This window comes from Trachinotus anak, unplaced genomic scaffold, assembly GCF_046630095.1.
Source record: "Trachinotus anak isolate AG129_WGS33_773 ecotype Australia unplaced genomic scaffold, CSIRO_AGI_Tana_v1 ptg000009l, whole genome shotgun sequence".
Classification (NCBI taxonomy): Eukaryota; Metazoa; Chordata; class Actinopteri; order Carangiformes; family Carangidae; genus Trachinotus; species Trachinotus anak.
Genome location: NW_027273860.1, coordinates 19,288,543 through 19,315,737, shown reverse-complemented (window position 1 = coordinate 19,315,737; position 27,195 = coordinate 19,288,543). Strand labels below are relative to the sequence as shown.

The 27,195-nt window shown below is 42.7% G+C and overlaps 2 protein-coding genes across 4 annotated transcripts in view; both read right to left on the bottom strand.

Moving 5' to 3' along the window:
* Window positions 1-1,330, bottom strand: part of odad2 (outer dynein arm docking complex subunit 2) — a 39,572-nt gene extending 38,242 nt beyond the window's left edge. For both annotated transcript variants that reach the window (XR_011691929.1, XM_071485689.1), the window contains exons 1-2: window positions 1,213-1,330; window positions 38-279 (exon numbers count right to left, since the gene is read on the bottom strand). Coding sequence is in view for 1 of the 2 variants with exons in the window: in XM_071485689.1 (XP_071341790.1) it covers window positions 38-255 (218 nt within the window). In the remaining variant the exon portion in view is untranslated. The remainder of the gene's footprint in view (window positions 1-37; window positions 280-1,212) is intronic.
* A 14,525-nt stretch (window positions 1,331-15,855) lies between these two features.
* The window catches only part of mpp7a (MAGUK p55 scaffold protein 7a), a 142,676-nt gene continuing 131,336 nt past the window's right edge, over window positions 15,856-27,195 (bottom strand). For both annotated transcript variants that reach the window (XM_071485687.1, XM_071485688.1), the window contains exons 15-17: window positions 27,046-27,154; window positions 25,064-25,207; window positions 15,856-18,214 (exon numbers count right to left, since the gene is read on the bottom strand). In XM_071485687.1, coding sequence (XP_071341788.1) covers window positions 18,035-18,214; window positions 25,064-25,207; window positions 27,046-27,154 — 433 coding nt within the window. In that variant the 3' untranslated portion in view covers window positions 15,856-18,034. The remainder of the gene's footprint in view (window positions 18,215-25,063; window positions 25,208-27,045; window positions 27,155-27,195) is intronic.

Genomic DNA, 27,195 nt, shown 5'->3' with positions numbered 1-27,195 from the left:
ACTGGCCAGCCAGCTCCTGCCTCATGATTAGACTAACCTGATGTCATAGTCTGTTTTGAAATCAGATGCCACTAAAGTGGTACTCCACTGGAGCGGCGCCTCAAACACATGCTCTGCCTCCTGTGGGTGTTGGGAGCTGAACTGCTCCACAAAGCACAGGATTTCTTTCAACAAGGACTCATTCATCGGTGTGAACTCCAGTTTGCCAGTACCAGAGCTGGTCCAGTGGGCTGCCTTGGTCAATGATAGCCCCATTTCACCAGTGAGGATATTCTGAAACTAAACATTAACAACAACACTATCTTAAACAGTGTGTGGCGTATAAAGGCTCAGCATGATATTCAACTTTTTCTTACATATTTTAGAGCTAAAACAATTGAGGATTAAAAGGTAAGTCCATCAATAGAAAATGAACTTGCTGAAATGTGGGAATTAGCTATTTTATTTGACTTATGTGCTGGTAAATTGAATATATTATGGTTTTGAACAGTTTCTCTTACAAATAAAGCAATTTGAAAATGTCCTTTTGAATTTAAGGGAACTGCGATGGGCATTTTTCACTACATACTGATAGTTGGTAGTTGCAGTCCTAACATATTTTTAATTGAAATTAATACAGTTAGGCTTAATATGTGTGGAATGCAACCTAAATCAATTCAGAGTTTGCTCTAAGTCTGTGAAAATATAATAATAATAAAAAGTATGTCTTACTCATATTTGTACCACAAACTGCTGCTGAAGTCATGAGAGATTTGGGATCTTCAAAATGGGTTGAAAGGCTATTAAAAAGTTTAGAAACTATAAAATATATTGTCCTAAATGTGCCCTCAGGGCCCTGACATGACTACCATGTTACTCAAACTCAAACCTACATTTGTCAAGCACATGTGGTTGTGAAGAGATGGATATATTTTACCCTAAATTTAAGAAATATAGAATATAATATGGTGTGTTTATAACGCCGATGGGTGTCTATCGATGGGCTTAACCGTGTTTTCTGTATCTTTGTATAAAATGTTATATCCATGATGTCTGAATATCCGCAGTGTGAAGTTTACGCTCTCAAACGTCAGACCCGTTAGCAGAGCTGACAGTGTTTAGTCAACAGGAGCCCGTTCACAACTCCGTTCATCTTTTCCTCATTAATTTACCATGAAGTATGTTTCTACCATTATCTGTTAGAGCCAAATATAAACTGAGGTACACACTTACCGTGAATTTCAAGAGGCTTTACTATTTCAAAACTTTTACCAACAGTTTGCTATCAACGGTGTCCATGGAAACTACAAGCTCACTCTCCCTGCAACCCCCGCCCCCTTTGGTTGCTATGATACAGCCAAACACAACGGGCAGCGAGTTGGGTCAAAAATTACCAAACCCAAACTTTGAAAAAAATTAATTCCTTGTAGGTTATTTCAAAGAAAGTAAAAAGTCTGTGTGTCGCCATTAATATACAAATATCCAGTAGTTATTTTATTTATTATTAATATGTCACATATCCACACAGTATGTGCAGTGAAAGGCAGGGTGGCAGTCTTTAAATGGTGAGCTAAAAAGGTTACTTGGCAAAAAATGAAAAATAATTAGATCTGCTCTATCAGCATGTGCAATCTACCTGTGTGAAGTCTAACTTTGGATATGGTGTTGTGACTTTCATGGTCAAAGACTCTAAAATGTTAAATCAAATGTTGTCATAATAATAAAAATCTCTGTGTGCCTTCCTTTTAGAGTGACCGCATATTTGAGAGCCTATTTCCTCTCTCAGTGCTGGTTTGGCACTGACCTGCAGGCAAACATTGGGTAGTGAAAACAGTCTATTTGGGTGGATACTCTCTGTTTAGACACAGCAAATGAGTTCACTCAGTTCAAAGTTAATAAAGTTAACATCAATCAACGCAGGTACAGTATGTATGTATCTTATTCTTGACATGGAGAGGCAAGGGGAATAAAAATATTTTCAAGTGGAAAAGCCAATGATACAGAAGTCTTTTCTCTGAATAGGTAAATAGGCAATAACACTCTTCTCTCTGTCAGATGTTAAATTAGTATAACCTTTTCTTTTCATGACAAAAGAAATGCCCAAGAAAATTCTTCTTTGCAGTATTTTTATTGTTCATATTGAACCCATGCTGACTCAAAAGTGATAAGAAACAGGAACAGAAATATAATGTTAAGGCTCACAGTAGGCAGGTTATATGAGTTCAAGCATGCTCCCAGACACATGATTTATAAATGGGCTTCAGACATGTTTTCATTCAATGTGATTAAACTACTTCCATCTTAAGGAGCAAATCTGTGTCCTTATTGTATAGCAGCTGCCCACCTATGATGTCCTAAGGCTGACTGAGAGAAGAGATATCTCAGGGCTGGTGAAACCACTGATTTCCTCTGGTACAAGCCTTGCTTGGAACACAGTCTGCCAGGAGTGCCAATGGCACAGACACCTATCCCTTTCAGCCTGGCGTGCATGGCGGCATAGCAGGTGGAACTACTTTATCTCCTAAACCATTTGGGGTAAGTTGGACTGAGCCTGCATGTAAATCAATCACCAGAGATCCCTGAAGGAGAGTAGTAGTAGCTCATCTGTAGTATCAAGAGATCATGCTGGATGTTGTTGTTGTTAGAGGTCTGGATTTATGAGTTTGCCTCCCCCTCCAGGTATTTTATTTGGAACAAGGGGAAAGCTGTCTAAATTAAGAAGCATTGAGAATCTGTAACGTGGTGCTGGAGCTGGAGGGGCTGAAGGCAGTGGAGCTCAGACATACCAGTGAGTGAACTCAGACGGAGCTGACGTAAAGTGTGTGCATCTGTGTGAGTCTGAGTTTGAGGAAACTTGGGAGGAAAAAGTAGTGAAGAAGGATTCAAGACTAAGAGGAAAAAAGAGAAGTAAAAAGCAGGATAAACGAGGGTCTTAATACATCTAACCCAGGGTCTCATTAGCAAGCCTAATTGCTGTTTGTTAAAAGGGATTAAATGAGACCCTCTCCCCAGCCTGGGTCTTTTACAAAGTAAAACAAATATGCACCGAGCTCAGAAGCACCTGCTCGCTCTTAGATGTTCTCGGATCAAAACCTAATACAGCATAATAAACACAACTGCTCTCCATGCTATTTCTCCAGTGCATGAGTTCAGTCGCTGATTGAATTGCATGGAAACAGTCTGATGACACGCAGAAAGGTCCTGTGGCCAAGCTTCTTTACACATGGACATCATGATTACATCCGTTCACAGTGTGTCCAACCTCCACAACACTCCATTAACACTCAGATTAAACATACACAAAGGTTGTGCGTGTGGAACAAGAGTGATGATGAGGAGGTACACAGACTACTGTTCCCGCTCCTGGTTTGGAGAGAGCTGGGGAGCGTGTCTCCTGTATTTTATTCAGGCATGGATTCCTGCTCCATGGAGCTCTGATGTTTTTACAGGCATCATGTCAAATCCAGTTCAGTGCGGCTCACGGCCGTGCGGTTAAAGCAGGGGAGGAAAGGGGGTGACACTGGTCATTGTAATGAGCACCTGCGAGATGTGTCGCACTAATCCATGTGAGGTTCTGAAATAGAAAATAGTAAAAGTGAGTCTAACAAGAGGCCGTGACCACATCCCCTGGTTGTAAAAAGCTGCAGAATCCTGCCTGTCCTTCCCCATAATCCTCTGTGATTTTAGGCACGGAGGATAACGGGCAAGTGCTTTTAAACAGGATTCAGCATGGGTGACTTATGATGGACAAGACGCTTGCAGACCCGTCGTATAAGTTTCTTCCAAGGAGCAGTTTATGGCACATGTGGTACTCTGCAATGTACTCTGACTCACTATTATCTTAGTTTTTCCTTTTTTTAAAAAAAAAATCTGACAGACAATGGTGAGATCATTGAATTGTTATGTTTAATTGCCTTGTTTATTGGCTGCTTAAATAGGAACTGTGGTTAAAGAGGTCAATGGAAAAATGTGTAGGGTCATGCTCACACTGAAAAGGAGCGATAACGAAAGCATAAACAGCAGTGTCAAAGAAAACTGAACATGTTTATTCACCCAAACACACACAGCTTGGAGATCATCTCCACATTAACCAATAAATTTGTGTCATTACATATCAAAATAAAGGGTTTTTTTCAGATTTGATAATAATCCAAAAAAAGAAAAAGAAAAAAGAAAATTGCTACAATGTTTTGTCAATAAAATGTGTCAAATTTCACTTGATGCATAACGTTCACTAGATGAAAATTAATCAAAATCCGTTCTAAATGAGTCTCAGCAAACAAAACCTGATACTGCTGAGAATATTTTTTGCAACAATATCATTGCTTGAGCTTCTTATGAATATAAACCTGCAATTGTGGTTTTCAAATACTGTGTACAGTATGTATTTCAAGTGGCAATCGCGTAGTGCCAGTGCTTTCTTTGGAGTGGATAGACGCTTGTCAAATATAGAAGTAACATAAGATTTATGGCCATGGGGCTTTTGGGGGGAAACCAATGACAAAGTCTATATCTACACGACTTAAAACTCATTTTGTTTACTTTGGTTGTAATTCTGCAAAGCAACACTCGGCTCCTGTTGCAAAATCACCGAAGCGCTTTACAAGAGCTTTTATGTATCTCCAGGAGAGCTGGAGACCACAAAACATATCTTTGAGAAAATCACATCACCATAAATTTGAATATTCCCAGCCCCTGCAACTGTCCTGATGTGCATACAGTGTTTTTCTTAAAATCTGAAGGTTGTCATTTAATATAAAAATAGAAAAACAAACATGCAGCCATGTTAACAGCATGGATGTCATGAGCAGACTGCTGCAGATAAATCTGTATTGGATATAACAGTTATTATTAATATTAACATTTACCAGTGGTTTTGCTGTCTAGCCTGCTGTGTGTTTTAACAAGCACCATGTAATCCTTCAATTACCTAACTGTACACTTGATATCACATGTTTTATATAAAGTCAGGCAGGCTGGTGAGCTCAGTTCACAGTGTTAACATTTCCATTTGACCCCTGCGTTGGCCAGTGCCAAGGCCTTTTTGTGGCAGAGTTTTCTAGTGAGAGGAGAGATTTTCCACAAACTGGCTAAATGTGAAAGACTTAATGCCAAGTAGCTGGTTACAGCTTCATGTCTTGTCAAGCAAACACCCCGTGCCAAAGTTCTTAGGTAATGATTCGCTGAATCTCTATCAGCACCTAGGCAGCTACTACTGGCTCCACTCTGAGAGGAACAGAGCAGAGAATTTACTAGAGATCAACTGACTGACATGTTATTAAAATGGAGTTTCTCAGAAGATGAGAAACTACATCAAACACTGTGACCTACTGTGATGTCGGTCTTTTGTTCAGTCAAGCAGTGTGATGAAGGAAGATAAAAGTAGATATCTTTGTGGGGAAGATGAGAACAATCACTTAGGAAATTCCAGGAAATAATGTACAAGTAGGAAGTTCGCAACAGCAAACATCAATAACTATAAGGTCACTGGTAGACAAGACGCACAGAGTCACTGATTTACAGGCAGAGACTTACTTTAATAGTGAAATAATTGTATTTGTGAAACTAAATGTTCGAAACTGGAAGAGGAGGAAATCAGGTTGATATTTAAAATTCAACAGAGATGAAAGTGTTTTATTACAATTAAGTAAAACAAAACTACATTAAAATGTACTAATGTACTAATAAAATGTTTTATTTGTTCTTATTTATGTGAAATGTTTTTTCACACACACAAGCAGGCTGCTGAGAGACACAACACTGATGACTGTTCAAGGTGCCACAATGTACTTACCTCAGTTCACAGCGATGTACTCACCTGTGAATCCTCTTTATGTGAATCCATCTTTGCCCCCCAGCCTACACTCAATACCCAAAAATTCAGTCTACGACACGACTAGATTTACTGCCTCACAGTTGTATGACTCCACCATCCAGACTCATATATGCTCCACACACATCTTTAACCCAGCAGCACAAACAATCTGTACAGTCACCACAGTGTCACGGAAGGCAGCCATGATTAGTGTCACAGTTCAGTTCTGACCAAATATGAACTATAGTCACAGTTTAACCTTTTGTTCCTGAGTTACAGCGTTGAATAATGGCCAGATGGGCAGACGGACGGACAGAGGGATGTGTCCTCCTCTCTTCCCTCACTTTTCAGTCAACTCTCTGCTGTCAAATGCCCCCAAAATGACTTAAAAAAGCAAAAGTGAAAGCTGCCTTTAGTTCATGTGAGGATATCTTGACCCCACCTTGACCAGATAAAGGTACCTCTAAATACCCTTGAGCTGGCACAATCCGTTCTGCTAGACTGATTGCTTTGCCTCCGCTCCCCCTTCTCCTCGCCCGGAGATAGCAGCTGGTTCTCCTCTTTCAAGACTTTCAGCACACTTAAATAAAAACACAGATCTTCCCTCTCTTTCTTTCCTCCTCCCTTCACCTCCTTGCTCCTCTGTCTCCCTCGCTTCATCTCTTACAGTGTAATTATTATTTTGAAAGTGCGGTCTGAGAGGCCGTCCACATTTGGCACTGCCTCACTCGCTAACACCCGGGGAGCTCTAACACAATTTGACTTTTACTTTATAACGTCTCCAGGAAGACATCAGGGGCCCTTTGTTCCTTCCCTGCCCTGTGTCAGGATGACGGGAGAGCTGAGGTAGCAGCTGAGAACAGGAGAGAAGAGAGCGGGCAAGGCTAGAGGTAATAAAAAGAGAAGGAGGGAGGGGAGAAGAGTGAGTAGTAGGCCTGTTACTGGAAAGGAGGTGAAGAGGAACACGTGGATGAAATGAGTGAACTGAGATGAAGATAGATACTGAGTGGAAGATGGTAATGGAAAAGGTGGGGAAGGGAAGAGAGAGTGAGAACAGACAGAGAGGGCGACTTGTTAAGTGCAGTGAGAGATGAATGAGAGAGAAGGTTGGTCCTCTGTCCTCCCATCATCAGAGCAGGGTGCTGCTTCAGACCTTTACGTTGGCGCAGCTCCAGCGCTGGCGCAGTCAGGCCAATCAGAGAGAGACCCAGAGAGGAATACTGCTCCTTGGAAATAATGAGACATCCTCGTGAAAGGCATGAAAAGAAAAAGACTTCCCTGTGAACAGACTAATATAATTTAGAGGAAACTCTGCCCGGAGACAACACTGTTGTCCATCACATAATTTATTTTTAGCACAGAACCGTTCACCTCTGTCACTTCTCTTTACAGATTGGTTATCCTTTTGTTAAGCAACCCAGCTGAAGTGACTTTAAACTTTAATTCTCATTTCTCCCCCTTTTTGTATTGGCATTAACATTAGCAATCGTTTAGTATAATAGTAGTGATGGTGGTATTTACACTGCAAATACATATTTTTGCTCTGTAATAAAGACATGATCTAAAGAAATGTTATTCATAGACAGTTATAGAACCACTCTTACCGGCGTTTTTGTACTTGTTCTCCAGTTTGTGGAAGTACAGTAAACAGTAGCCTATAGTCTCCACCTGATACACTACAGTTGCACTGTAGTAACCAATGGTGATGCGGCTGCGCTGCTTCCTGTCATCTCTAGAGAGAGTCCACATTAGGTTCTACTAGGAGGCCTTAACTCCTTTGCGTTTTCAGTTATTGCTAATGTGTGTTATTTTGTTGAGCCAAATTGTAGTGTTATAGTGCATGTTACATGTCTATGTGGACTGCTAACCAAGTAATTCTATTAGCTATTTCTGTTTACCTAGGAATTATTGGGTATTGCGAGAGTAATAAAGCCTGGTATTTTCCTTTATTACATGATACATTACAATGAACCATTCTCAGTTCAGTTCATTCACTCATTGGATCATTCTTCATCTAAGCATATGTTGGAGTGTCATGGTGAAAATGTATCTGAACTGCTACCAACCATCTAATCCTATATAAAGAACAAGAACTGTTCCCTGTGTCTGTATTCACTCTGTAGTGCATAAAGTGGTCCCAGCATTATACATCACAAACCCACAACCTTTAATAACCAGTTTGAGCGGAGTGTAGATGTTTAGTCTTGGTAAATGTTGTAAAACCTGTCTGAAGTTGAGCTGCACTGTCCTGAATTCCACAACATGCATGACCGTCACTCTGCCTTTTCCTGACGTGCCGCCAAGTCCATACTGAGTTTTAACAGGCAGCCGCAGCAGGAGCGCAGGTATGCAGTGAGATCAGCATCAGCTGGCTGCCAGGGTGGCCTGAGTGTCATTACACACGAATGATGGCTTTCAGTAGTCTGTTTCATCCACGAGGCATTTATGGAAAGATAACCAATCATAAACATAAAATATCATGTCATTATTGTTCTGTGGAGCTGACCATGTTACTGTACATGAAGAATGTTTTACAAGGAAACAGAAAATGTGCTGGCAAATGGGGAAATTCATTAAACACTAAAATAGAGTTAAATATAGACTGATGCAAGTCCACATACTCAGTTTGAGCTCTTGCCATGATGTTGCTGATCACAGAGGCAAGATAACAACATTTAGTTACATGTATTTTGTTTTCTCAAGTTGTTGCCAGTAGTGTCAGTAGAAAATGTTTAGGTAATATTAATAAAAATGTACGCTAAGCTATTTTAGCGCTATATATGCATGACACCATATTTTTAGGGCCATTAAAAGCCCTCTATAACTCAGCATTTTGGCTGACACGGCTCCTTTCAAGCGTTTAGCAACAGCCTGGGGGAGTCGCTGCAGAGGAAGCTTGAGCGTCAGGTGATCGCTATCACTTGCCCATTGTTCCCAAACAGTAGCCTTTCTCAAAGAAAAGGCCTGCTGCACTTGGGGAGTATCTCACTAGCCACTTTGAAGCTAAAGAATTTTGGAAATATAATATGTTTCTCTACAAGTTTTCAACAAGCCAAGACAAGGCAGTCAATGTCTGCACTGTTCCAACGCTAACAATGTAGTCTAATCACAAAGCTCAGAGGACTAATCAGCCTGTCTGCGGCCTGCGTGTGAGCGCTGCTGCTGCACCACTGCACAGACTGGGGGGCTGGGTCCAGCCTCGCGGCGGGGGCCTCTCTGGGGAGCTGTGGAGCGGTCAGAGTGCCAGGCAGCCAGACTTTGGACCGTGGGCATTTCCTCTTTTCAGATGGCTTCAGTTAAAGGGGCGCTTCATTCTCTCAACTTCTGGCTGGCTGTACACCAGCCCCTGTGGTGCATCACTCATTATAGGGCCTGTTGTCCAAAGCCAAAATCTCAACTGCTCCCAAAGCTGCTGCAGCACCACTCCCCGCCATCAACACCTGCTAACACATGGCACACAGGCTCCGGCTGACTGCTGGGAAGAACTCCCTACTGCTTTCCCACCTTTGACTAACAAGGCCCTAAGCATCTCTTTCTTTTCCTGACACCTTTTCTTGTCAGATGTCCCTTTCACTTGTCATTTGTTTTTTTGACCTCATGCTGCATTTCCTCAAAAACGCCTCAGAGCTCTGAAAGCCGTCACACTTGCGTGTAAAACTAACTGTTATTAGTTGGCAAAGGTGAACCGCTTCATGGTTTGTTTGTCTTAGGGCCCTGCCACATGGTTTCTGTCATGTGAGTCACGACTGCTTCAACTGTTTAACGTGTTGTGTGGAACAGACCTTTTCACAGATCTGTCCTCTGTCCACCAACTCCGGCCCGGACAAGACCTGGTAGCTCAGTCTCCTGTCTGCTCAACACATAATATACTGGCATCCTCACCGGACCTATGGCTCTTTATTAGGAAATTACATCACCTCATAAAGGGACGTGACCCATTACAAAGTCACATTGCTTCTTGTTATTCTTCCTTTGCTGAGAAGAGAGTCTTACTCCCCTTTTAATTCTTTCCGCCTTGATTTTGTTTGTTTTTTATCACGTGAGCTTCCCTCATACCTCCCAGGTGGGCAGGCAGGTCATCAAGGCTGGATGAGTTCCTGATTAGAAACACAAACAGCATCCAGGGAGAGTATATGCCAGCACCCTGTGCTTTTCCTCATACCACGCCATCTGAAAAAAGGATGACAATGTGTCAAAGCATGCTGTGTGGAGCATGTAGGTTCAGGGGCCAGGCCTTGACTAGACTTTTAGGGTCTGGGAACAAGCTGAGCGATACATCTGTGATTGTCATGATCAGGGTCGAGCCCCTGTCAGTGGCTCGCGGTGTTGATACAGACGTGCCAAGAGCTCCTAACATGTCACCGTGTTCCCCAGTACACAGCAATAACAACGTGAAGTCTACATGTCTGCTACAAGGTCTTTGCGCGCAGTGGGAACATGCATTGGTGGAAGGATATACATTCTATCAACCTCTAGGGCTTCATATAGGAGCGCTTGTTACTCAGCTCGTTAAGCGTGCCTCTGTTTTCTTATAAGCAGAGATTCATAATGTGATGATGTGTCCTTGTGGAACCACAGTACATGAAATCAAACTTATGTCTTCACAGTTCTACAGGGAATCGAACATTTTCCTCCTATTAGCTCACATGTCTTCTTAGCCGTCAAGACCACATATGTATTTCATATTTGGCAATCAAGACTATTGTGCTAAAGCCATAACGACTGCACACCTGCACAAAGGACCAGATATTAAATATAGAATAAATCTTAAAAACTATAGATCTATATCACTAATGGGCATTAGCATCAGATAACGTAGAGATGATTGATCTACATACTAAACCACTGCATCCCTCCTGGGACATTGGCCATCACAAGGTTTCTCCAAGGGTGATCTGCTGTACATGCATCTTAGCTATCGAACGGTGGAGGCCTCAGAGCAGTCACAGTATGTCACAATAAGTCTTTTTCACATTTCACATGTACTTTAGTTATATTTGTCCAGGTTTTAAATTTAGAGCCACAGCATGTAAAGGCCCAGTCACACCAGACAGTGGCACAGCAAAGAGAATCTGCATGTCCTTGTGGAAAAAGGCGGCGCTAGAAGCTTGGTGATGTAGTGATTGCTCAGAGAGCTAGCTGGTGAACTGCTGTAGCTGGCGAGCTCACACACTAGTGAACTGCTAACAGGCTAACACTGTCCAGTCACAGTTGTGGTCGTAACACCTCTCTGGGTTATCTAACATGCTCACTGTTGGTTAACAAGCTCATAAAGTTAGCTTCTGTTACATAACTGTCTATAAACTGCTCAGACACCAACAAATGAGGGTTAAAGAAAAGCCAGTGAGCTACATTACATGTAAAAGTTCACCAAAGTCGAACTTGACATGAAAGATCCTGGTGACATTACTTTGCCCCTGTGAGTGAATCCACTCCAATTCCTTTGATTTCACAATAACATGTTGTTTTAAAGGCTGGAGGCACCGAGCCTTACTGGGGATGTTTCTGTTCAATTTTTCTTATAAATAATATTTTTTATCTTTTTATTCTGTGGGTGCCTCATACAAATCTTAAGGTTTGCTGAAAATGAAACAGCACATTGCTATTACTTGATCACTGTAAAAATGAAACCTGGATGCAACAAAATATATGTAGAGGCCATGTTTTCTGTAAATACTGCCCTGTTACATTAGATGTTTTTCAGACAGTAAAACATAAATGTGCCACTAATCTTATAAAATATAAAGCTGACAGTGGTGAGATTATGGCCTCAATCAATCATTCAGCCAAAAACATAAACTGCCTTCACTCATCTCTTGGTCTTTCCAAGGCCCTTCTCAGCTTCAGCTCATCTGAGTCCCGACGCAGAGCAATGAGCTGCTGACGTATCTTGGAGGTCTGGGCTCCGTCCCTGTGGTGTAGCTGCTGCCACATGGAGGTAACTCTAGTGGACTTAATATTAATGACCAGTGACCAGGGCCTCCTTGTAATCCACTTACCGTCATTACACCAGGTCAGCATGGCTACTGCTGCTGGGCTCTCATACCCCAGCTGGATGTACTGCTACATTCCATTTGAGTGGTGTATGGTTGGAAGGTGGAGAAACACTGTTTTGCTACTTACATTTGCATGTATTGGATTTTACAAAGTTGCATGAACTTGTTCAACTGACAGCGCTGCTGGAAACGTATCAGGACAATACAGACTATTAAAAGAATGCTTCAATGCAATGAAAACAGACACATTTGGAATGCAGGTGATATGTTTTGCCTTTCTCCAGTACTCACTCACCCCTAACTAGGGGAAATCATGGCAGTTTTGAGACTAATTTGTAGCACACATGAGGAAGGTCCTGACCTCCAGAGTGCTCTAGCTTTAAGGATGACAGTTCAGAGTCTGCGTAATTAAAACTGCTTCAATAGAGGCCAACAAGGCTCAGGGGAAGGCCGCAGCGAAAGTTTAAGAAAATACAGGTGGACAGCTCCATACTCCTCTAACATAGTCAGTGCCTTTGTGCAGCCTCGGCCCCTGTACCCTGCTTTAGCTCCACATGTGTCAGAGGAATTTTCAGTGCACAGGACCCTCCAGATGAACTTTTACCCCTTGGACTAATTTACAAATGTACACACAGAGCTGAGTTGACCTGCGCAGCCCCGGCAGACAGTGTATAAATACGCCACCCTGCATTAATGACCAACTGTGCGACGACTTTTTGACTGAGCACGCTGTTATGATTTCCACATATTCTCATCAGCGTGAAAAGGTGTTCTCAGGAGGAGGAACAAAGGGCATCCCCTATTAACGTCTCACTCCCCACCATCCAGTTCCTAAAGTCCTGTGATCGAGAAATACAGCTCAAGGTAACATGCCCTGAAGACCCTTTGCTTACAGACATGAGGTAATGGTGAGGCTAATTAGGCCAAGGAGACAGGGTGGGCGGAAGCTCCTGGCCTGAAGCCCCATTAGTCTACAGTATAGTCTCCCTATGGTCAAGGGCATTTACCCCAGGATGAGGAAAACAGAGCGGCATCACTGGCTGGCTCCTACGGTAAAGCCACTGTGATGGACTGAGTCACCACATGAAAGGCTGGGCAAAAGCAGGGTAGAGGAATGCTGGAGAAAGAGAAGCGAGAGACTCCAAAAGAAAGGCTCATTCAAGTAAAATGTGAGAAATCTCAGCAGGAGTCCAGGCCCCCCTCCTCCTTACCCTGCGTGTCCACTCCTGACGTTCATGATGTACAATTTGTCATGTTACAAAGGCAGGACTTATCACGTTGAGCCCCGTTCAGGATATTGGCTCTGACGCTGTAATTTTAACATAGTAAATCAAAATGATTGCAGCGTATATCGTAATGCAAGACACAGACATTTAGCTTTAATGGTTTCCGAAAAGTGTCGGGGGACATTGCATGACATGTCGTTGGGCCTGGGACAGGACAGGCTTCCTGACTTTTCCACAGCTTAATCCCCCCTGTTCATATGCTCAGCCCACTTCTCCTCCCACCTCTGCCCTTCTTGTCTGGCTCTGGCCCTGATTTGCTAGACAATGGGTCCACTTAATGCATGGATTTATGGATGTAAAAATAAATACATCACAAGGGCAAGAAAGAGAGCAATTCATGAGTCCTTACTGCAGTGCAACAGGGGCAGCATTAATCTTTGGGATCTGAGATAAAAGCTGAACCTTACTTACTATAAATCCTCAGATTCCTAACGCGTCCTGTTAAACGATTATAATCGTCAGACCAAAAAGGGGAATAAGACGGAGAGCAAGTCTTTGATTTGGTCAACGCCAGCGTTCCTGATGGAGCTGGGGAAGCCATCGCCTGGCCTTTACTCACATGGCAGCTTGCTCCTCAAGGGATGACGGAGATTTGTTATCTTAAATCAGTCAGGGGCTGCAGCCAGACTTTTATGGAATTATATGAAGATTTATTAAAGTGTCTCTTTCTTTGCTACTATTTATTGTAGGGCAATGCCATTTTCTGCTGGTTCTTCATCATATATACTAACACAAAGCTACACAGACAGTATTTTTCAATATTACATTATTAGTCATCCAAAGTACCTTTGCATATGTGTTTGATCCTTGGCCGTTTGTTCTCCATGTCAGGGGAAACCTAATCTGTGAACACGTTTCTGTCCTCCTCAGTTAAAAGCAAAATAAGCACAGCAATCGGGTTGATGCAACACTCTCAGTGCTCTGACAGCAGCGTGGGCTCCTGAAGGCGCAGGGTGATGATATGTCAAGAACCCCGAGAAGCAAAACAGCATGTCCGTCACTACGTTCAGTGACGCCGCATCAGGCGCTGGTCGTTTGTTACGGAAAAGATCGTGGGAGTATCTCGCTCTTGTAGGGCAACTGGAGTGCTATCAAAACAACAGCTCAACACCTTTGACACCTCAAGTCAGACAGTCCAATGAAGAAAGCAAGGAAAAACTTCAAGGAAAATGCTACAGTGGATGAGAAAGTAGGTTAGTAAAGACATGACCTTGAGTGTAATGGAAACAAGACCACAGAGGGAAGACTCCTTCAAGTCTGAGATGAGGACACCTTTACCCTTGAGAGACGAGGTCCTGGTCTACCTTTTGTATTACAGTGTGAGAGGAAATGGGGTCGATTGACACTCACTTAGAGCCTACAGTATGTTGCTGTCCAAGCACCCCCTTCAACACTGAACTCCCTTGGACAATGCAGGGTGGCGTTTGTCTTGTGTTAAACATGGACCATTGAGCTTCATGGCTTCTGGAAGGGGAAAACCTCGCTCGCTCACTTGCTCAGCCTGCCTTAGCTCAGAGGGCACAGTGGGCCAGTGCAGTGTTCCTGTATGTAAAGCTGGCAGCTTTTGAGTCTCCCCTCTTTACTCTGTTATCCTAATTAGGCAGAAAGACAGAGCGAGACAAAGACATGGAATAGATGGTTCCTCCCTTTAGCCTGAGTGAGTGCCATTACCTCCCCCTGACCTTCTCCACCACCTCCTCCTCCAACCTCACTGCATCCGCCTTGGCTGTAAACCCTCCTTCCACTGCTCCACACAGCCATCAAAGTGAGCACTGTGCATAAGAGGAAATGTGAAGGTTAGCGACCTGATTTGAATGTTTTTTTTTTTTTTTGGAACGTCATCAAGTGGAGCCTGCCGAATCCTCTGGTGGGTGCTGGTTGGAGGCTGGGCGTCTTGAAAGAGCCACGTTTATCACCCCAGCGGACCCATCCTGTTCACAGAACTACTGTTTTCAAAGGTCCAGTGACATCTGAGTTAGTAATTTGGCACACAGCTGTAGCAGGACACTGGGATTTAATTGGGCTGCACTGTTCTGGTGGTTTTAGCAGTCACTGCATTCAGGCCCATTTTGAGCCAGCAAATCTATTTTAGGAGCTTGTACTCCATCTGGATGTCCAGGTCACAAATGCATTGAAACCCATATTACTCTGCATTTTCTTTTGGTTTAAGAAATTACTTTAAAATGTGTTAAATTGGAAACATGGCAAGAAAAAGGAGTGTTTGAATACAATTACAGGAATACACAGGGACACACACACACAAGTTGTTTGAAAATATGCAGTAATGGATTTATAGTTTTTTTCCAAGACTATAATTTTAAGAGTTGTTTTTCTGACTTTATTTTGACAGGTCAGACTGTAGAGACACAGGCCAGCTGAGCCACTTGGAAGCCAAATAACAACTTGACACTCATTAATTCATTGCACTTCATTCCCTATTGCACTGTAGAGCTCTCAGTAGCTCTGATACTATCAAAACCAAATTCAGCTGTAATGGCTCATAGGTGAGAAAAACAGCCTGCCACTGATATTTACTTCTCTCTAGTGCTGTCATTTACGAGATGAAAGTTGTCGGCTCTGTTTACACAACTGTGCACTTTGGAGTGAGCGTCTGTGGAGCAGCTGAGAGATGTTGCTGGAATATTGTTCTCAAAAACTGAACAAAGATAGATGTGAATGGCACTTGAGTCCCAGAAATTCTGTTTTCTCATCCTGTTCCATCTCACACATCATTGTTGACTGCTCTCAGTTAAAGACATGAATTAAATGAACACCTTGGTTTAGTCGAATCTCCTTTAATATAAAATGTAGTAGTTATCAAGAATAATGTCAATTCATAAACAGCATTTCATTTACAGCAACAAATTAAAAATATTTTCTGGAGACTGTACACATATGATTTGGATCAATAAAACAGATGGCAGAGGGGTCACATGTGAAGAGATGCACAAGTAAAAAATGACAAAACAAAACAAAAAAACAAAACAAGAAACCCAACAAGAAAAACAAGGAGCTACAAATCAGGGCGAGGGATCAAATCAAAATGTGTGTTATCTGAACATCAACACTCATATTACCCTTTTTCAAAATGGACAGAAATCAAATATATAAATATAATTGGTGGTGAAAGCCAGTATAGTAGTAATTTTTCCAAAGTAAAAAACTGTTTATTGACGGGAATAGTTTGACATTGAGGGAAATTTGCTGATATTCTTTCTTATACTTGTATGATAAGTATGGAGCTAGAGCCAGGAGGTAAATAGCTTAGCTTAGTATAAAGACTCAAAGCAATTCACAAATATGCTAAAACTGCAAATAAACATATATATTGTTCATAAACACAAACAAGTTCATAAAAAATCATGACTTGAGAAACCCTAGCGGGCGAACGTTTGAACTTTGAAGAGCCAGGTTAGCTGTTTCCCGCTGTTGGCAGTCACGCTAAGCTAAGCTAGGCACCACATAGCTCTACAGCTCCATATTTGTATGTATCTATGGAAATGTACTTCCAAAACGTGCTTTTAATCTGTAAAATAACTCATTTTTTTTTCTACATTAGCAGCAAAGATGTTAATGATGATAATTGAGCCATGATTAATGAATGAACAGCTGCTTTTAAAATCAGTCTCCGAAGAAGTTTTGTATAGCTATGATAGAAGCTTAAAAAAGAAAAGTACTAAGTTAAAATCAGTAAATCAGTAAATTAAACTGGGAATGGGAGACTCAAATTAACAATAAACATCTAATACTCATAAAGTCAGGAACTGCTACTTAGAATTTCTCTAAATTAAAATCCTGGATGTGCGCTATGGACCCGCTATTAGCAGCCGTGCTGAAGCCACTTTTATGTGAATAAAAATAAAGCCTCCACCCTAATAAAACAGAATTGTGAACATTTTCTTCTAGCAGACAGCCAAGAGTGTCCAGTTCTGGGACTTTAAATGGCAAAGCTGTTATGCTGGGCACCTTCATATGAAGAGTGGCTTTTCAAAATGCTCCTAAATGGAAATATATAACACCTAAATAAAACAGCTCTTTATGTGCTTTGTAGGGGGAAAACTAGACTAGGGTGATGAAATCAAAACACTTGAGTGAAAGAAGAGATGCCTCTAGTGTAAAAAGCTGTCAGAGAGGAGGCGACAGTTAAGAACAAGTTTCTCTAAAAGTCAAGATATGTATATAAAAAGGTATGCAAGAAAAACAACTGGAAGATAATAGAAAATATATTAATTTCTCTTAAATAAAATTACACTTACTGCCCTTACTTGAGAGTGTACCTGACAATGTTTTGTTTGGAGCAACAGTCATGGAAGCATTTTAGAAGCACAGAAATATTGTAAGACAGATGGCGAGTATGTTTTCTTTCCTCTCATTTTTCCCCTCAGAGGTTGTTTTCTCTCGCAGACATATACATGTAGTCGTCCACCAAGAAGAAATATGTCAATCCCTTTGGTTTTTAATGGTCTAATGTTACAAACACCATAAAGACGGGGTCCTGGTTGGCAGGGTTGCTCATGTGCTGGCAGGACTGCTGGCACTATGACGGTGCAGGCTCGTTCCACATTCTGGTTTTGGACCAAAATGCTCCAGCTCGCGGCCATGTTTGTATGACCCAGACTGAGACCCAGTCCAGTGTCCAAAGACCCATATTCTGGACGGAGGCCCTTAGCCTCAACCCTGTCAGATCTGGTCAGACCTGGAGATTCACATCCAGACTGCAGCCAAGGTCTAAATCCAACCTGATCTCAGGCAGAGGCTTATTTTTAGCTCTGTGCACCTCAGGTATGGCGACACAGCAGTCTGGCGCTGTCTTGTTTTATTCCCCTTCACCCCTTCACCCCCCCCCCCCCCCCCCCCACTTCCCCTCAACACCAGCCGCAGCAGATATAAAAAAGATAAAAACCTGCATATTTTTGTCAAAGCCCTTCCCTTTTCTCCTTTTACAGTAAGTGTCTGTCTCAGGAGTGAGTCCAACTGACTGGAACCCAGTGAGTTTCCATCTCGATTTTCTTTAGCGCCAACCGCAGCTCGCTGAAGGCGGCCGAGAGGTCATCGTTCACTATGACCTTCTCAAACAGATGACCGTACTGGGTCTCCATCCCCTGGGCGTTGCTCACCATCTCCTGAAAGTCCTCCTCCTGCAGGGCATGTGAGAACAGAGAGGAGAGAACAGGATGGAGGTGAAAACGATAAAAAAAGGAGATATATTTGCACAAACCATGAAAAGCTGTTCATTTCAGGCTGTTCATCTGCTGCAAAGAGAAAAGCACCAGCCACAGTAAACAAGAGGAGAGATAATTCATATACTGTAAACACAAATTACACGGCCTTGAACACGCAAATAAACATAAAGTGGCCCGCACAGAGCCCGTTATAACCTCCCAGGGACATGGTACCCACACATGAACCCTGGCACTGACCACGCACTGAAACCTCCACATACAACCACCTGACCTCAAGGAATTTTCATCATTTCCTCCACAGAATACACACAGTTATCCAATTCACAAAGAAAATAAAATATCCTCAAAATAAGCAGAGGAAAAAAACATAACCATAATTTACAGAAGACAGACATGTAAAACACACATTACTGCTGGTCTGGAATTTATATGTATGATGGGGAGATGACAGCTTGCGGACTGTGCTGTTTCACTCTCAGGCCCCCTGAACCCAAAGTGAGTTCTAGGTGTGCAAACATTTCTCAAAGCTGGAAATGATCTTTTTTGTGCCTGAATGGGCAGAAGATGGGGTTAGATTGGAGTCATGAATCACATGACTTGACAAAAATCAAAATACACTTGCAGCTCAGTTTTGTCTTTAACAACGATGACTCACTCTGTTTTCAGGCCTCTGATTGGCCTTGAGATGAAAACTGATTTGTTTCCTCACATTGAATAGACAGTACTGTGAATCAGTCTGACATCAGCCAGTGGAGGAGGGACAGGTGTGTTTGGCAGTGCAGACCAGCAGACAGACAGAAGGTAATACCTCAGGTGATCCATTCAGATGTGAAGAAATGATAAGCAGTCGTAATTTTGCCTCAGGAATACCACACTGAGGAACACCTGATTAGTTTGCAGTTAAAGGTCTCATATTTTATTAGAAGTGTTGATATCTATAAGAAGATATATTTGTGGTTTTAAGAACCAAAAAACCATATCGATATAGTTTTACATCTCCTCTCTCAGGCTTGTCTCTGGAGCTGTAGCAACAACAGGTCGGTGACTGTTTTCTGAGTGATCCAATAAAAATATAGCAGATTTCAGGTAGACACTCAAAGAAACCAAATCCTGCAAGGTTGGGTGGTGGGTCCAGGTGGGCGGGGCCTCGAGCATGGCTGAGAGCAGTGACTGCTTTGTTGTGACATCATAAAGTTCCAGAAGTCCTGACGACTTGTTTTCAGGCTCAGTTTCTGAATACAGGCTGTGTGCATTTCTCTGTGGACTGAGGTTTTGACACTTTCACAGTATTAATATAGAACCTAGACCTGCTTTATAATCAAAAAACACATGGAAATCTCTCTCTTTATTCAATATGGGACCTTCAAATTTGATTATGAAAGCACAGATTATTCCCTGATATTCGGTGAATGGCACATTATGGCTTGTGTATGGTTAGATTTTATTTTCTTAGTTTGCTTTCACAATATTAGCAACATCCACTCAAACTAAGGAGCAAACTAAGTCTGAGAAATCTTTTCAAAAACCATTTAATTAGACATGATGGATTTTTATTTTCTCTTGTAAATAAGCTTACATTAGTTAAACAGGGTGTGTTATCAGCTTGGTTTAACAGATTATCCTGCTCACTGATGATATGTGATAGGTGGATAACAGTGTAGCTTACAGAATCCTTAGGCTTGAGTAAGTGAAATAATAAATGACTGCGGTTAGGGTCACATTAGGTGCCTCATTGTGTTTATTGTGCACAGGTAGTGTGGTATCCTTTCAAAGTGGACAAGGACAAGACTAGGGACCTGCATAAATTCTCTGCTTGCTGACAGTGAGGCCTTAACTGGGGTCCTCCAGGGGATGGAGAGTTTTCCGAGTCAGTATGCAAATCAGACGTCCAGTGCAAAGAATAAAACCACGTGCTAACTGTGAGGAACAGCCAAGTAACATATTTTATCAGGTTGGGAGTAAATATTGCCGATCTGGGGCTCCTGTATTCATAGATAGAGTCTTCTGAAAGAGGCCAGGTATCTCTCCACGGTGGTCCCTCTGAGGCTTTCTGGTTTCAGCTGTGTGGGCCCTGGCTCTTCCTGCCCTCTGCGCAGCAGCAGGGCTGAAGTGGCTGCACTGATTTAGCCTCATGCTTTTACTGGGAACACTCAACTTTAGATTTCTGGACAGATATGGTTTTTATAGTGAATCCCTCTGCCAAGCACACAATTATAAATACACACAGATGCACATTCATGCACAGAAACTCAAACACACACACACATGCTTCCACACCCACAAACACGCAGGATCAAGCTGAGTGTGTGCGTACAATGTGTATGCACATAAACACAGCCTTATTAAAGCTGAAAACTGCTCGATGGCTCTGTTTTTGGAGACGCTCCTTCCAGCCAGGAGTTCCTTCACAATGTTTCTGGTGGTTTTCCGCTTCATAATGGATTAGCTGCGCAGCTAAATATAAACACCCATTCATTGTGACACTAAGCAAAAGCTCTGTCTGCCTTTTTTTTATTGCCTGGCTGTCTAGCATTCTAACCCTAACCCTTGCAGAAACCCACCCATGCCATTTTGTGAGGAACATGCGATGGTTTCATCTGCCTGTGTCCTGGAGGACGACTGGAAGACAAGAGGCTCAGGAAGGGCAGAAAGTTTGTTGGCTTGTGGAGGAAACTGTTCCTCTGTGGGACTATATTCTCTGTCATCTGGACTGCAGCCCCTGCAGGACTTCCACTGTTGGACCAGGACTTAAAGATGACCGCTGTGTCCAGTGGCCAGCGAGACAACCCCTCTGACCTGTCCTGGCAACTGAATGAACCTGGAGGAGTGTGCGCTGCTTTATGTGTGTGCGATGTTTTCCATGTCCACCAGTGAGTCTCTGAGCTCGTCTGTAGTCAGGCCATTCCAGGTAAAAGAACATTAATCACAGCAGGAAGCTGCTTAAGGGACAGCGAGCTGGGCAGAGAGATGGAAAGAGAATCAGAAAACTAAATAAAAATAATAGCAAAATAGATGGAGGAAGAAATAAAAAGGGCAAAATATGAATATAATGAAGGTAAAAGAGGCAAATGGAAAACTGGGCATGTCGGTGTGAGTGGATATTCTTTGGCGTCCAGTAATCTGTGCTGGATCGCTCTCCTCAGAGGGCAGTTTGAGCTGATGCCACTTCTGGAGGGCCAAAAGCACCGGGGACTCATTTCTCCCCGCTGCCATTAGATTGCTTAATTTCCACATGAAATGATGTAGTGTCTTGTGCCTGTTTAAGCACTTTGGTCTAACACAGATAAATGGCAGATTTCATTGCACAACATGAGGCCAGTGACTCTCAGTCTGGTTTTTACCACTGACATTTCTCCTGTGCTACAGTATAATATTTTTACGGCTTGTATTTTCACTGTTTTCTTTATTGTATTATTAGATTTGTGACTTTACTGTGTCCGTTTTACTGTAAATTCTGTCTAAAAAGGAAAAATCCCCCTTATGGGACTATAAACCTTTTCAACACTTCAGTGGCACAAAACAGCATGTGTCTGCCCCAGGTATCATCTTTAAAAACCACACACACACACACACAAACACACACACACACACACACACACACACACAAACACACCACATCCTCAGCAACAAATTTGATTTATTGATGCCAATAAAACACACCTGTATTCTCTATTTGAATAAGTGCCGAAAACCAAAATGATCTTTACAAATCAGTTTTAACTGATTGTGGTGATTTCACATAATGTGGCATTTTCTAGACATCATCACCTACTTTATGTGTTACATCAGCCTGTTTTTGCTTGTTCCTACGTTGCTCCTCAGCTCCTCTCTTTGAAAACCCACTGTGAATGCGCTCCAGCTCAAACAATGAGGCTAAAGTCGGCCTGGCTCTGCTGAAACAATGAGATGACTGTTCCTCAGCTTTATCATTAAAGCAGACCTGTCTCCGAGAGAAAAACAGCTGGCGGTGGACAGAGTACGTCTGAGATGACTCGCCCAACAACAGCAGAGGCTTTAATAGCAGATCTGTTGTGGCTTAAGTGCTGTCAGCGTACATGAACCTCTGCACAGGACCTGGTTTGTTACCTGGCTGAAATACGCCTCCCTGTCACACAGTTTTATAGAGGTGTGTTTGTATTACCTGAGAGAACAGCAGAGGCTAATAAAGAGACAGTGAGCAATAAAATCAACTGCAGCATATTGTCAGTAATCGTCCTGTTTCTGATAACTGAAGCTCATTGTTCTCTGGAGGAAATAATATTTCACTATGTGAACAATTCAAGCCGACTTTGTGTCTGTATGAGGGTTTTAAAAGTTTGACAGTGAAGTAAAATATCTACAGGATGTTCTGAGTGTTCACCTGTGATCTGCCTGCATGCTGTACTCTATATGTTACAGCACCTGGGTGTGAGGGGGAGGAGCCACACTGACTCTCCAGTATAACTTAAAAAAATATAAAAAATAAAAAAATAAAAACAGAATATAATAAATAATGTTTGTGTAATAGTAACACAGTGATATAATGGAGATCTGAAATTACCTTCAACCTAATTACGTTGGGTGTGGTCCAGGTTTATATCCTTGGCTCATGTGTTCAGTATATTTAGTGTGTAAACTGCTAAGATTGGGAAAATGACATATTGCTGCTCCTAGCGACTGCTGCTGCTTGTTCATTGGTTACAGATCAAGCTGCTGCCAGTGTTGCTGCTCTTCAAGTTGTCTGCATCGTGGATCAGGTCTGTTCAGATCGAGTCTGACTGTCAATCCAAATACAGTTTTCTGTAGCTTTCACCGCTGTTGATACTTCAACTCTCAGGGACACAGATCAGTGTCAGAGTTGCATCTTATTTGTGTTACGTCAGTAGTAAATAACCTGCTGTGTCAGTTGACTGCTCTCAGGTGTGACTGGTTAAGTGCCACATTTTTCAGTCTCTTCCTGGTCAGTGTATTTATTAGGTCTCTCACCACAGGGTTTCCCATCATGCCCCCTGTGAGGGGTTTACTGCTTTGCCATAGAAATGAATTGAAGCCAGCGGGTAAACCCAGCTGGAGGCAGGATGTAAACCAAGAGGTGACACAGTGAAAGGCAGCTGGGTTTGACAGAATGAGAAGAAATCTATAATAGTTGGGACATTAAGGCCCTGTTGAGACCTGACAGCGATCTGATCAGTGGTCAGCTCTGAGTACGTCAGTTCACACCTGCTTTAAAATGTGCGTCACATCTCACCTCACTTCAGATGCAAATGAACAGGTATGAGGTGTTGTTTTTAGTGAATCCATTGGGTCCGTTGTAAATGTGCTTCTGTGTGTGTGTGTGTGTGTGTGTGTGTGTGTGTGTGAGTGAGAGAGAGAGCAGTACGGAGGGGTTCAGTGAATCAATGCCCTGCTCACAGCTCTACACTGAAATAAGGTTTTACCCATTTGAAGTAGCAAAATATTTTTGGTTCATTATGAACTGTTTTGGGATTAATTAGACAGTGGCAGAGGACGTCAGTAGAGGAGGCGGTCCTTCAATGTGGCCCAGGACGCATTTGCGTTCACACTGCTTAAAGAATTTAGCCACATGTGACCTCCAAAGGTGGTCTGAGTGATCGGATCTCAAATGTGTCCTGAATGCGTCTTGGGTGCATTCACACCTGAGCTGACCACTTGTGATCGGATCACCTGAGGCAGATACCTGTGTAGCAGTAAAACAGTAACATTTAAAAGGTTTAAATACTTTTGGATTTTTTGTTATGGCAACATATTCTCTAGTTTTAAAAAGATTTCATGATAACTGGAGGTTTTTCTTAAGGTTTGTGAATTAAGTAAACCAAGACACTGTAGCAGTGTTTGGCTGACGGACAGTGGAAGAGCATGTGAGTGAGAAGTGGACATTACTGTAAAAAACTATGATAAATGTGCATTGCTTATGTTGCCTTTAAACAAACAGACAAAACATAAATAAATAAAACATCAGGTATCACACTCCGCCCATCCTGCTGCGGATGTAAACCCCCCCCCCCCCCAGCGTCAGTCAGTCTCCATCTCCTCGACAGTCCTGTCTTTCTTCCTCAGCCTCCCTCTCTCCTCGGGTTTCTCACCCCCAGCCCTCGGCATCACATCAGGGCAGCTGGTGTATTGCTGACCGGGACCTTAGCTTTAATGCTGCCTGTTGTGATCCAGACACGCAAGTGAGCGCTGGACCTGGTGGGGCTGGGAAAACCATCATCTACCTTCACCCACCCCCTCCCCTGCTCCTCTACCCGTCAACATCACAGGAGCACAGAATGGCGTCTAATTGGTTTCATGTGCGTCCCCGCTGGGCTGGGATGAAGGTGTGTTAAGGGATGACCTCATCACTCACACACACATAATGTACACAGAGGGTCCAGATAGTGTTTCAGTTATTTCTTGCGCTGCTAATCTGTTAGGTGTAAAGCCACGTGTTTCTACAGTATAACACCATCTCATCACCAGACTCAGTGTGTTCACTGGCTCCGTCCTCAAATACAAACTTCATGATAAATGTATTTCATGTTTGTATCTGTGGTAAATTCTGTCTGTGGTTATACTGTATGTTTAATATTTAAATGCCTACTTAATGTAGCCCCTATTAGCTGTATCCTGTTATTTTCTGCTGTAATTACCTCGTAGGGTTCATTAAACTTTCATCTAACTTAATCTAATCTGAATAGCACAGTGAATCAAACCTGACTCATCTGGTGCTTTGAGCAGTTTAAATTGCCCTAAACACTATTATTATGTTGATCAATGTGATTCTGCGTGAGAAGTAAACTTTCTGTTCTCTAGACATCATCTTACCGTAAACGGCTTGGCCGATCCCTTGTCATCTTTGCCTGATATGATCCTGGCGTTCTTTCTGGTCTCTCTCAGTCTCTCAATCGGCGGCGGCTTCACAAACACCACGAAGGGTTTGAACTCGGCCGTCCGCAGGTGCTTTATCGTCTGAGTGGAGACACAGGGGAACAAATATGAATGAAGAAGCAGAGTGTGACGTGTTATCATCGAGCAACAGGAGGAGGACAGTGATAAAACAAGAATGTGAAAGTAATTTAATGCACATTTATCAATTTCATTATGATGAGGTGTTAAAAATGAAGAGATATCTGTGGTGTACTTAATCCAGGGGGCTCTAGGTCGGGGGGCTGGAAACTCCCCATGGGTTAGTCAGGGGTTGTGAGCTCATTAATCGAAGCAACTGAAAAAAAGTTACAGCATTGAATAATGGCCAGAAGTGTTTTTGCATAACATTATGATGTCACAATGAAGTTGACCTTTGGCCTTAGGAGGTAAAATGTCATCACTTAATTTTATCCTTATAGACATTTAATTGTGTCATAATTAGTGTATGAATTCATGAGTTATGGCCGAAATGTGTTTTGTGAGGTCACAGTGACCTTGACCTTTGACCTTTGCCCACCAAAATGTAATCAGTTCATCCATGAGTCCAAGTGAATGTTTGTGCAAAATTTGAAGAAATTCCTTTGTGGTGTTTCTAAGATATTACGTTCAGGAGAATGGGACAGATGGACGGATGGCCCTGCTATTGCTGGTGTGGAGGCGTAAAAACGGGGGTTTGCTCAGTTACCATGCAAGTGCAGATGTTCAAACTTTAGTCGATTACGTGACAAAATTAACCGACAACTCTTTTGATAATCAATTCATTGTTTATTGTAATTTTCAAGGTATAATATTTGTTAGTTCCAGTCTCTCACATCTCAACTTTCCATTTTGGGAGAGAACTCGTGACGACGGGTTGCTGGATTTTAAGGAGTCACAACTCAAGACGGTTGGGAGGCGCTGGTTTAATGTATGGGTGGAGGAAACAAATAACAAGCCTCTGTCTGTTTTAGAAGATAGTGGAGGAGGCGTTTCTGTCCACATCTGTCTGCTCTTCTTCTCTCCTCTTTCTGGTGACAATTTCATGAAACAACACCGTGAATCTGGTCCTCCAGGGGTGAAAGAAAAGTCAGATCTGGTTAGCGGTGGCGTCAGGCTTTGGGGCCCCCTCTGGTTTCTCACTGTGCTAAAAGGCAGTGGGTCCAAACCCACAGCTGATAGGAAGATGAACTAAAAGCTCAAGGAGGGAAGAATTCATCCAGGCTGCTCTGTTAGTCAACATGGGAGCAACAACATGCTTTGACACTGACACTGATCTGATCCATGAGGCATGTTGGGGAAATGGGTTCATAGAATTGGCTTAGACCACCACACCACAAATACACGCCAAAGACAAAAAAAATGCGTAAATAAATATACATACACCCATATAAACCACTGACGCTTTCTCACACTCTTTAGCTGAGGCTCAGTCTCAATGCTGCTCAGGCCCGGGTGGTTTGAAAATGTGCCAGGCTAATCTATATAATGGTGTATTTGTGCCTGTGTGTCATTATCCACTGAGCGAAAACAAACAGAGAGGAGCTGGTAGGGCAGTAGCTGGGCGACAGATACTGTCCCGGCCCTGGATTAATGGGAATTGTGCTCAGGGGTTTTGCTGGGGCTCAGCGACAAGCTGGCCGTTTGTGTAGGGTCTGATCGCCACCACCCAAGACACATAAGCCAAAGAGGAAATCTTCAAATAGAGGAAATTAGCAGTAATTGCTCCCCCAAAATGCCCCCGCTTTAAAACCTGCTTTTGGTAACCAAGTAAGCAGCCAAGGCCTCGGGAAGAGAGATCTGCTTCCGAGATAGGCAGGGGCCGAGGTGCCAAGGGGCTGAAATACAGGCGAGGGAGGGATGGTGGGATGATGAGAGGCAGAGGAAGGGTTTGTGTCACTCACATGAGGCTGGATGTCCAGTAGGCACACTTTGTTCTTGGAGAGGACAGAGCGTATTGAGTCTAAGCTTGTCCCATAGTAATTCCCTTTGTACTCGCCGTATTCAATGAACCTGAGGTGGAAAAAGAGAGAGACATGTTGTTGAGCAAGAAA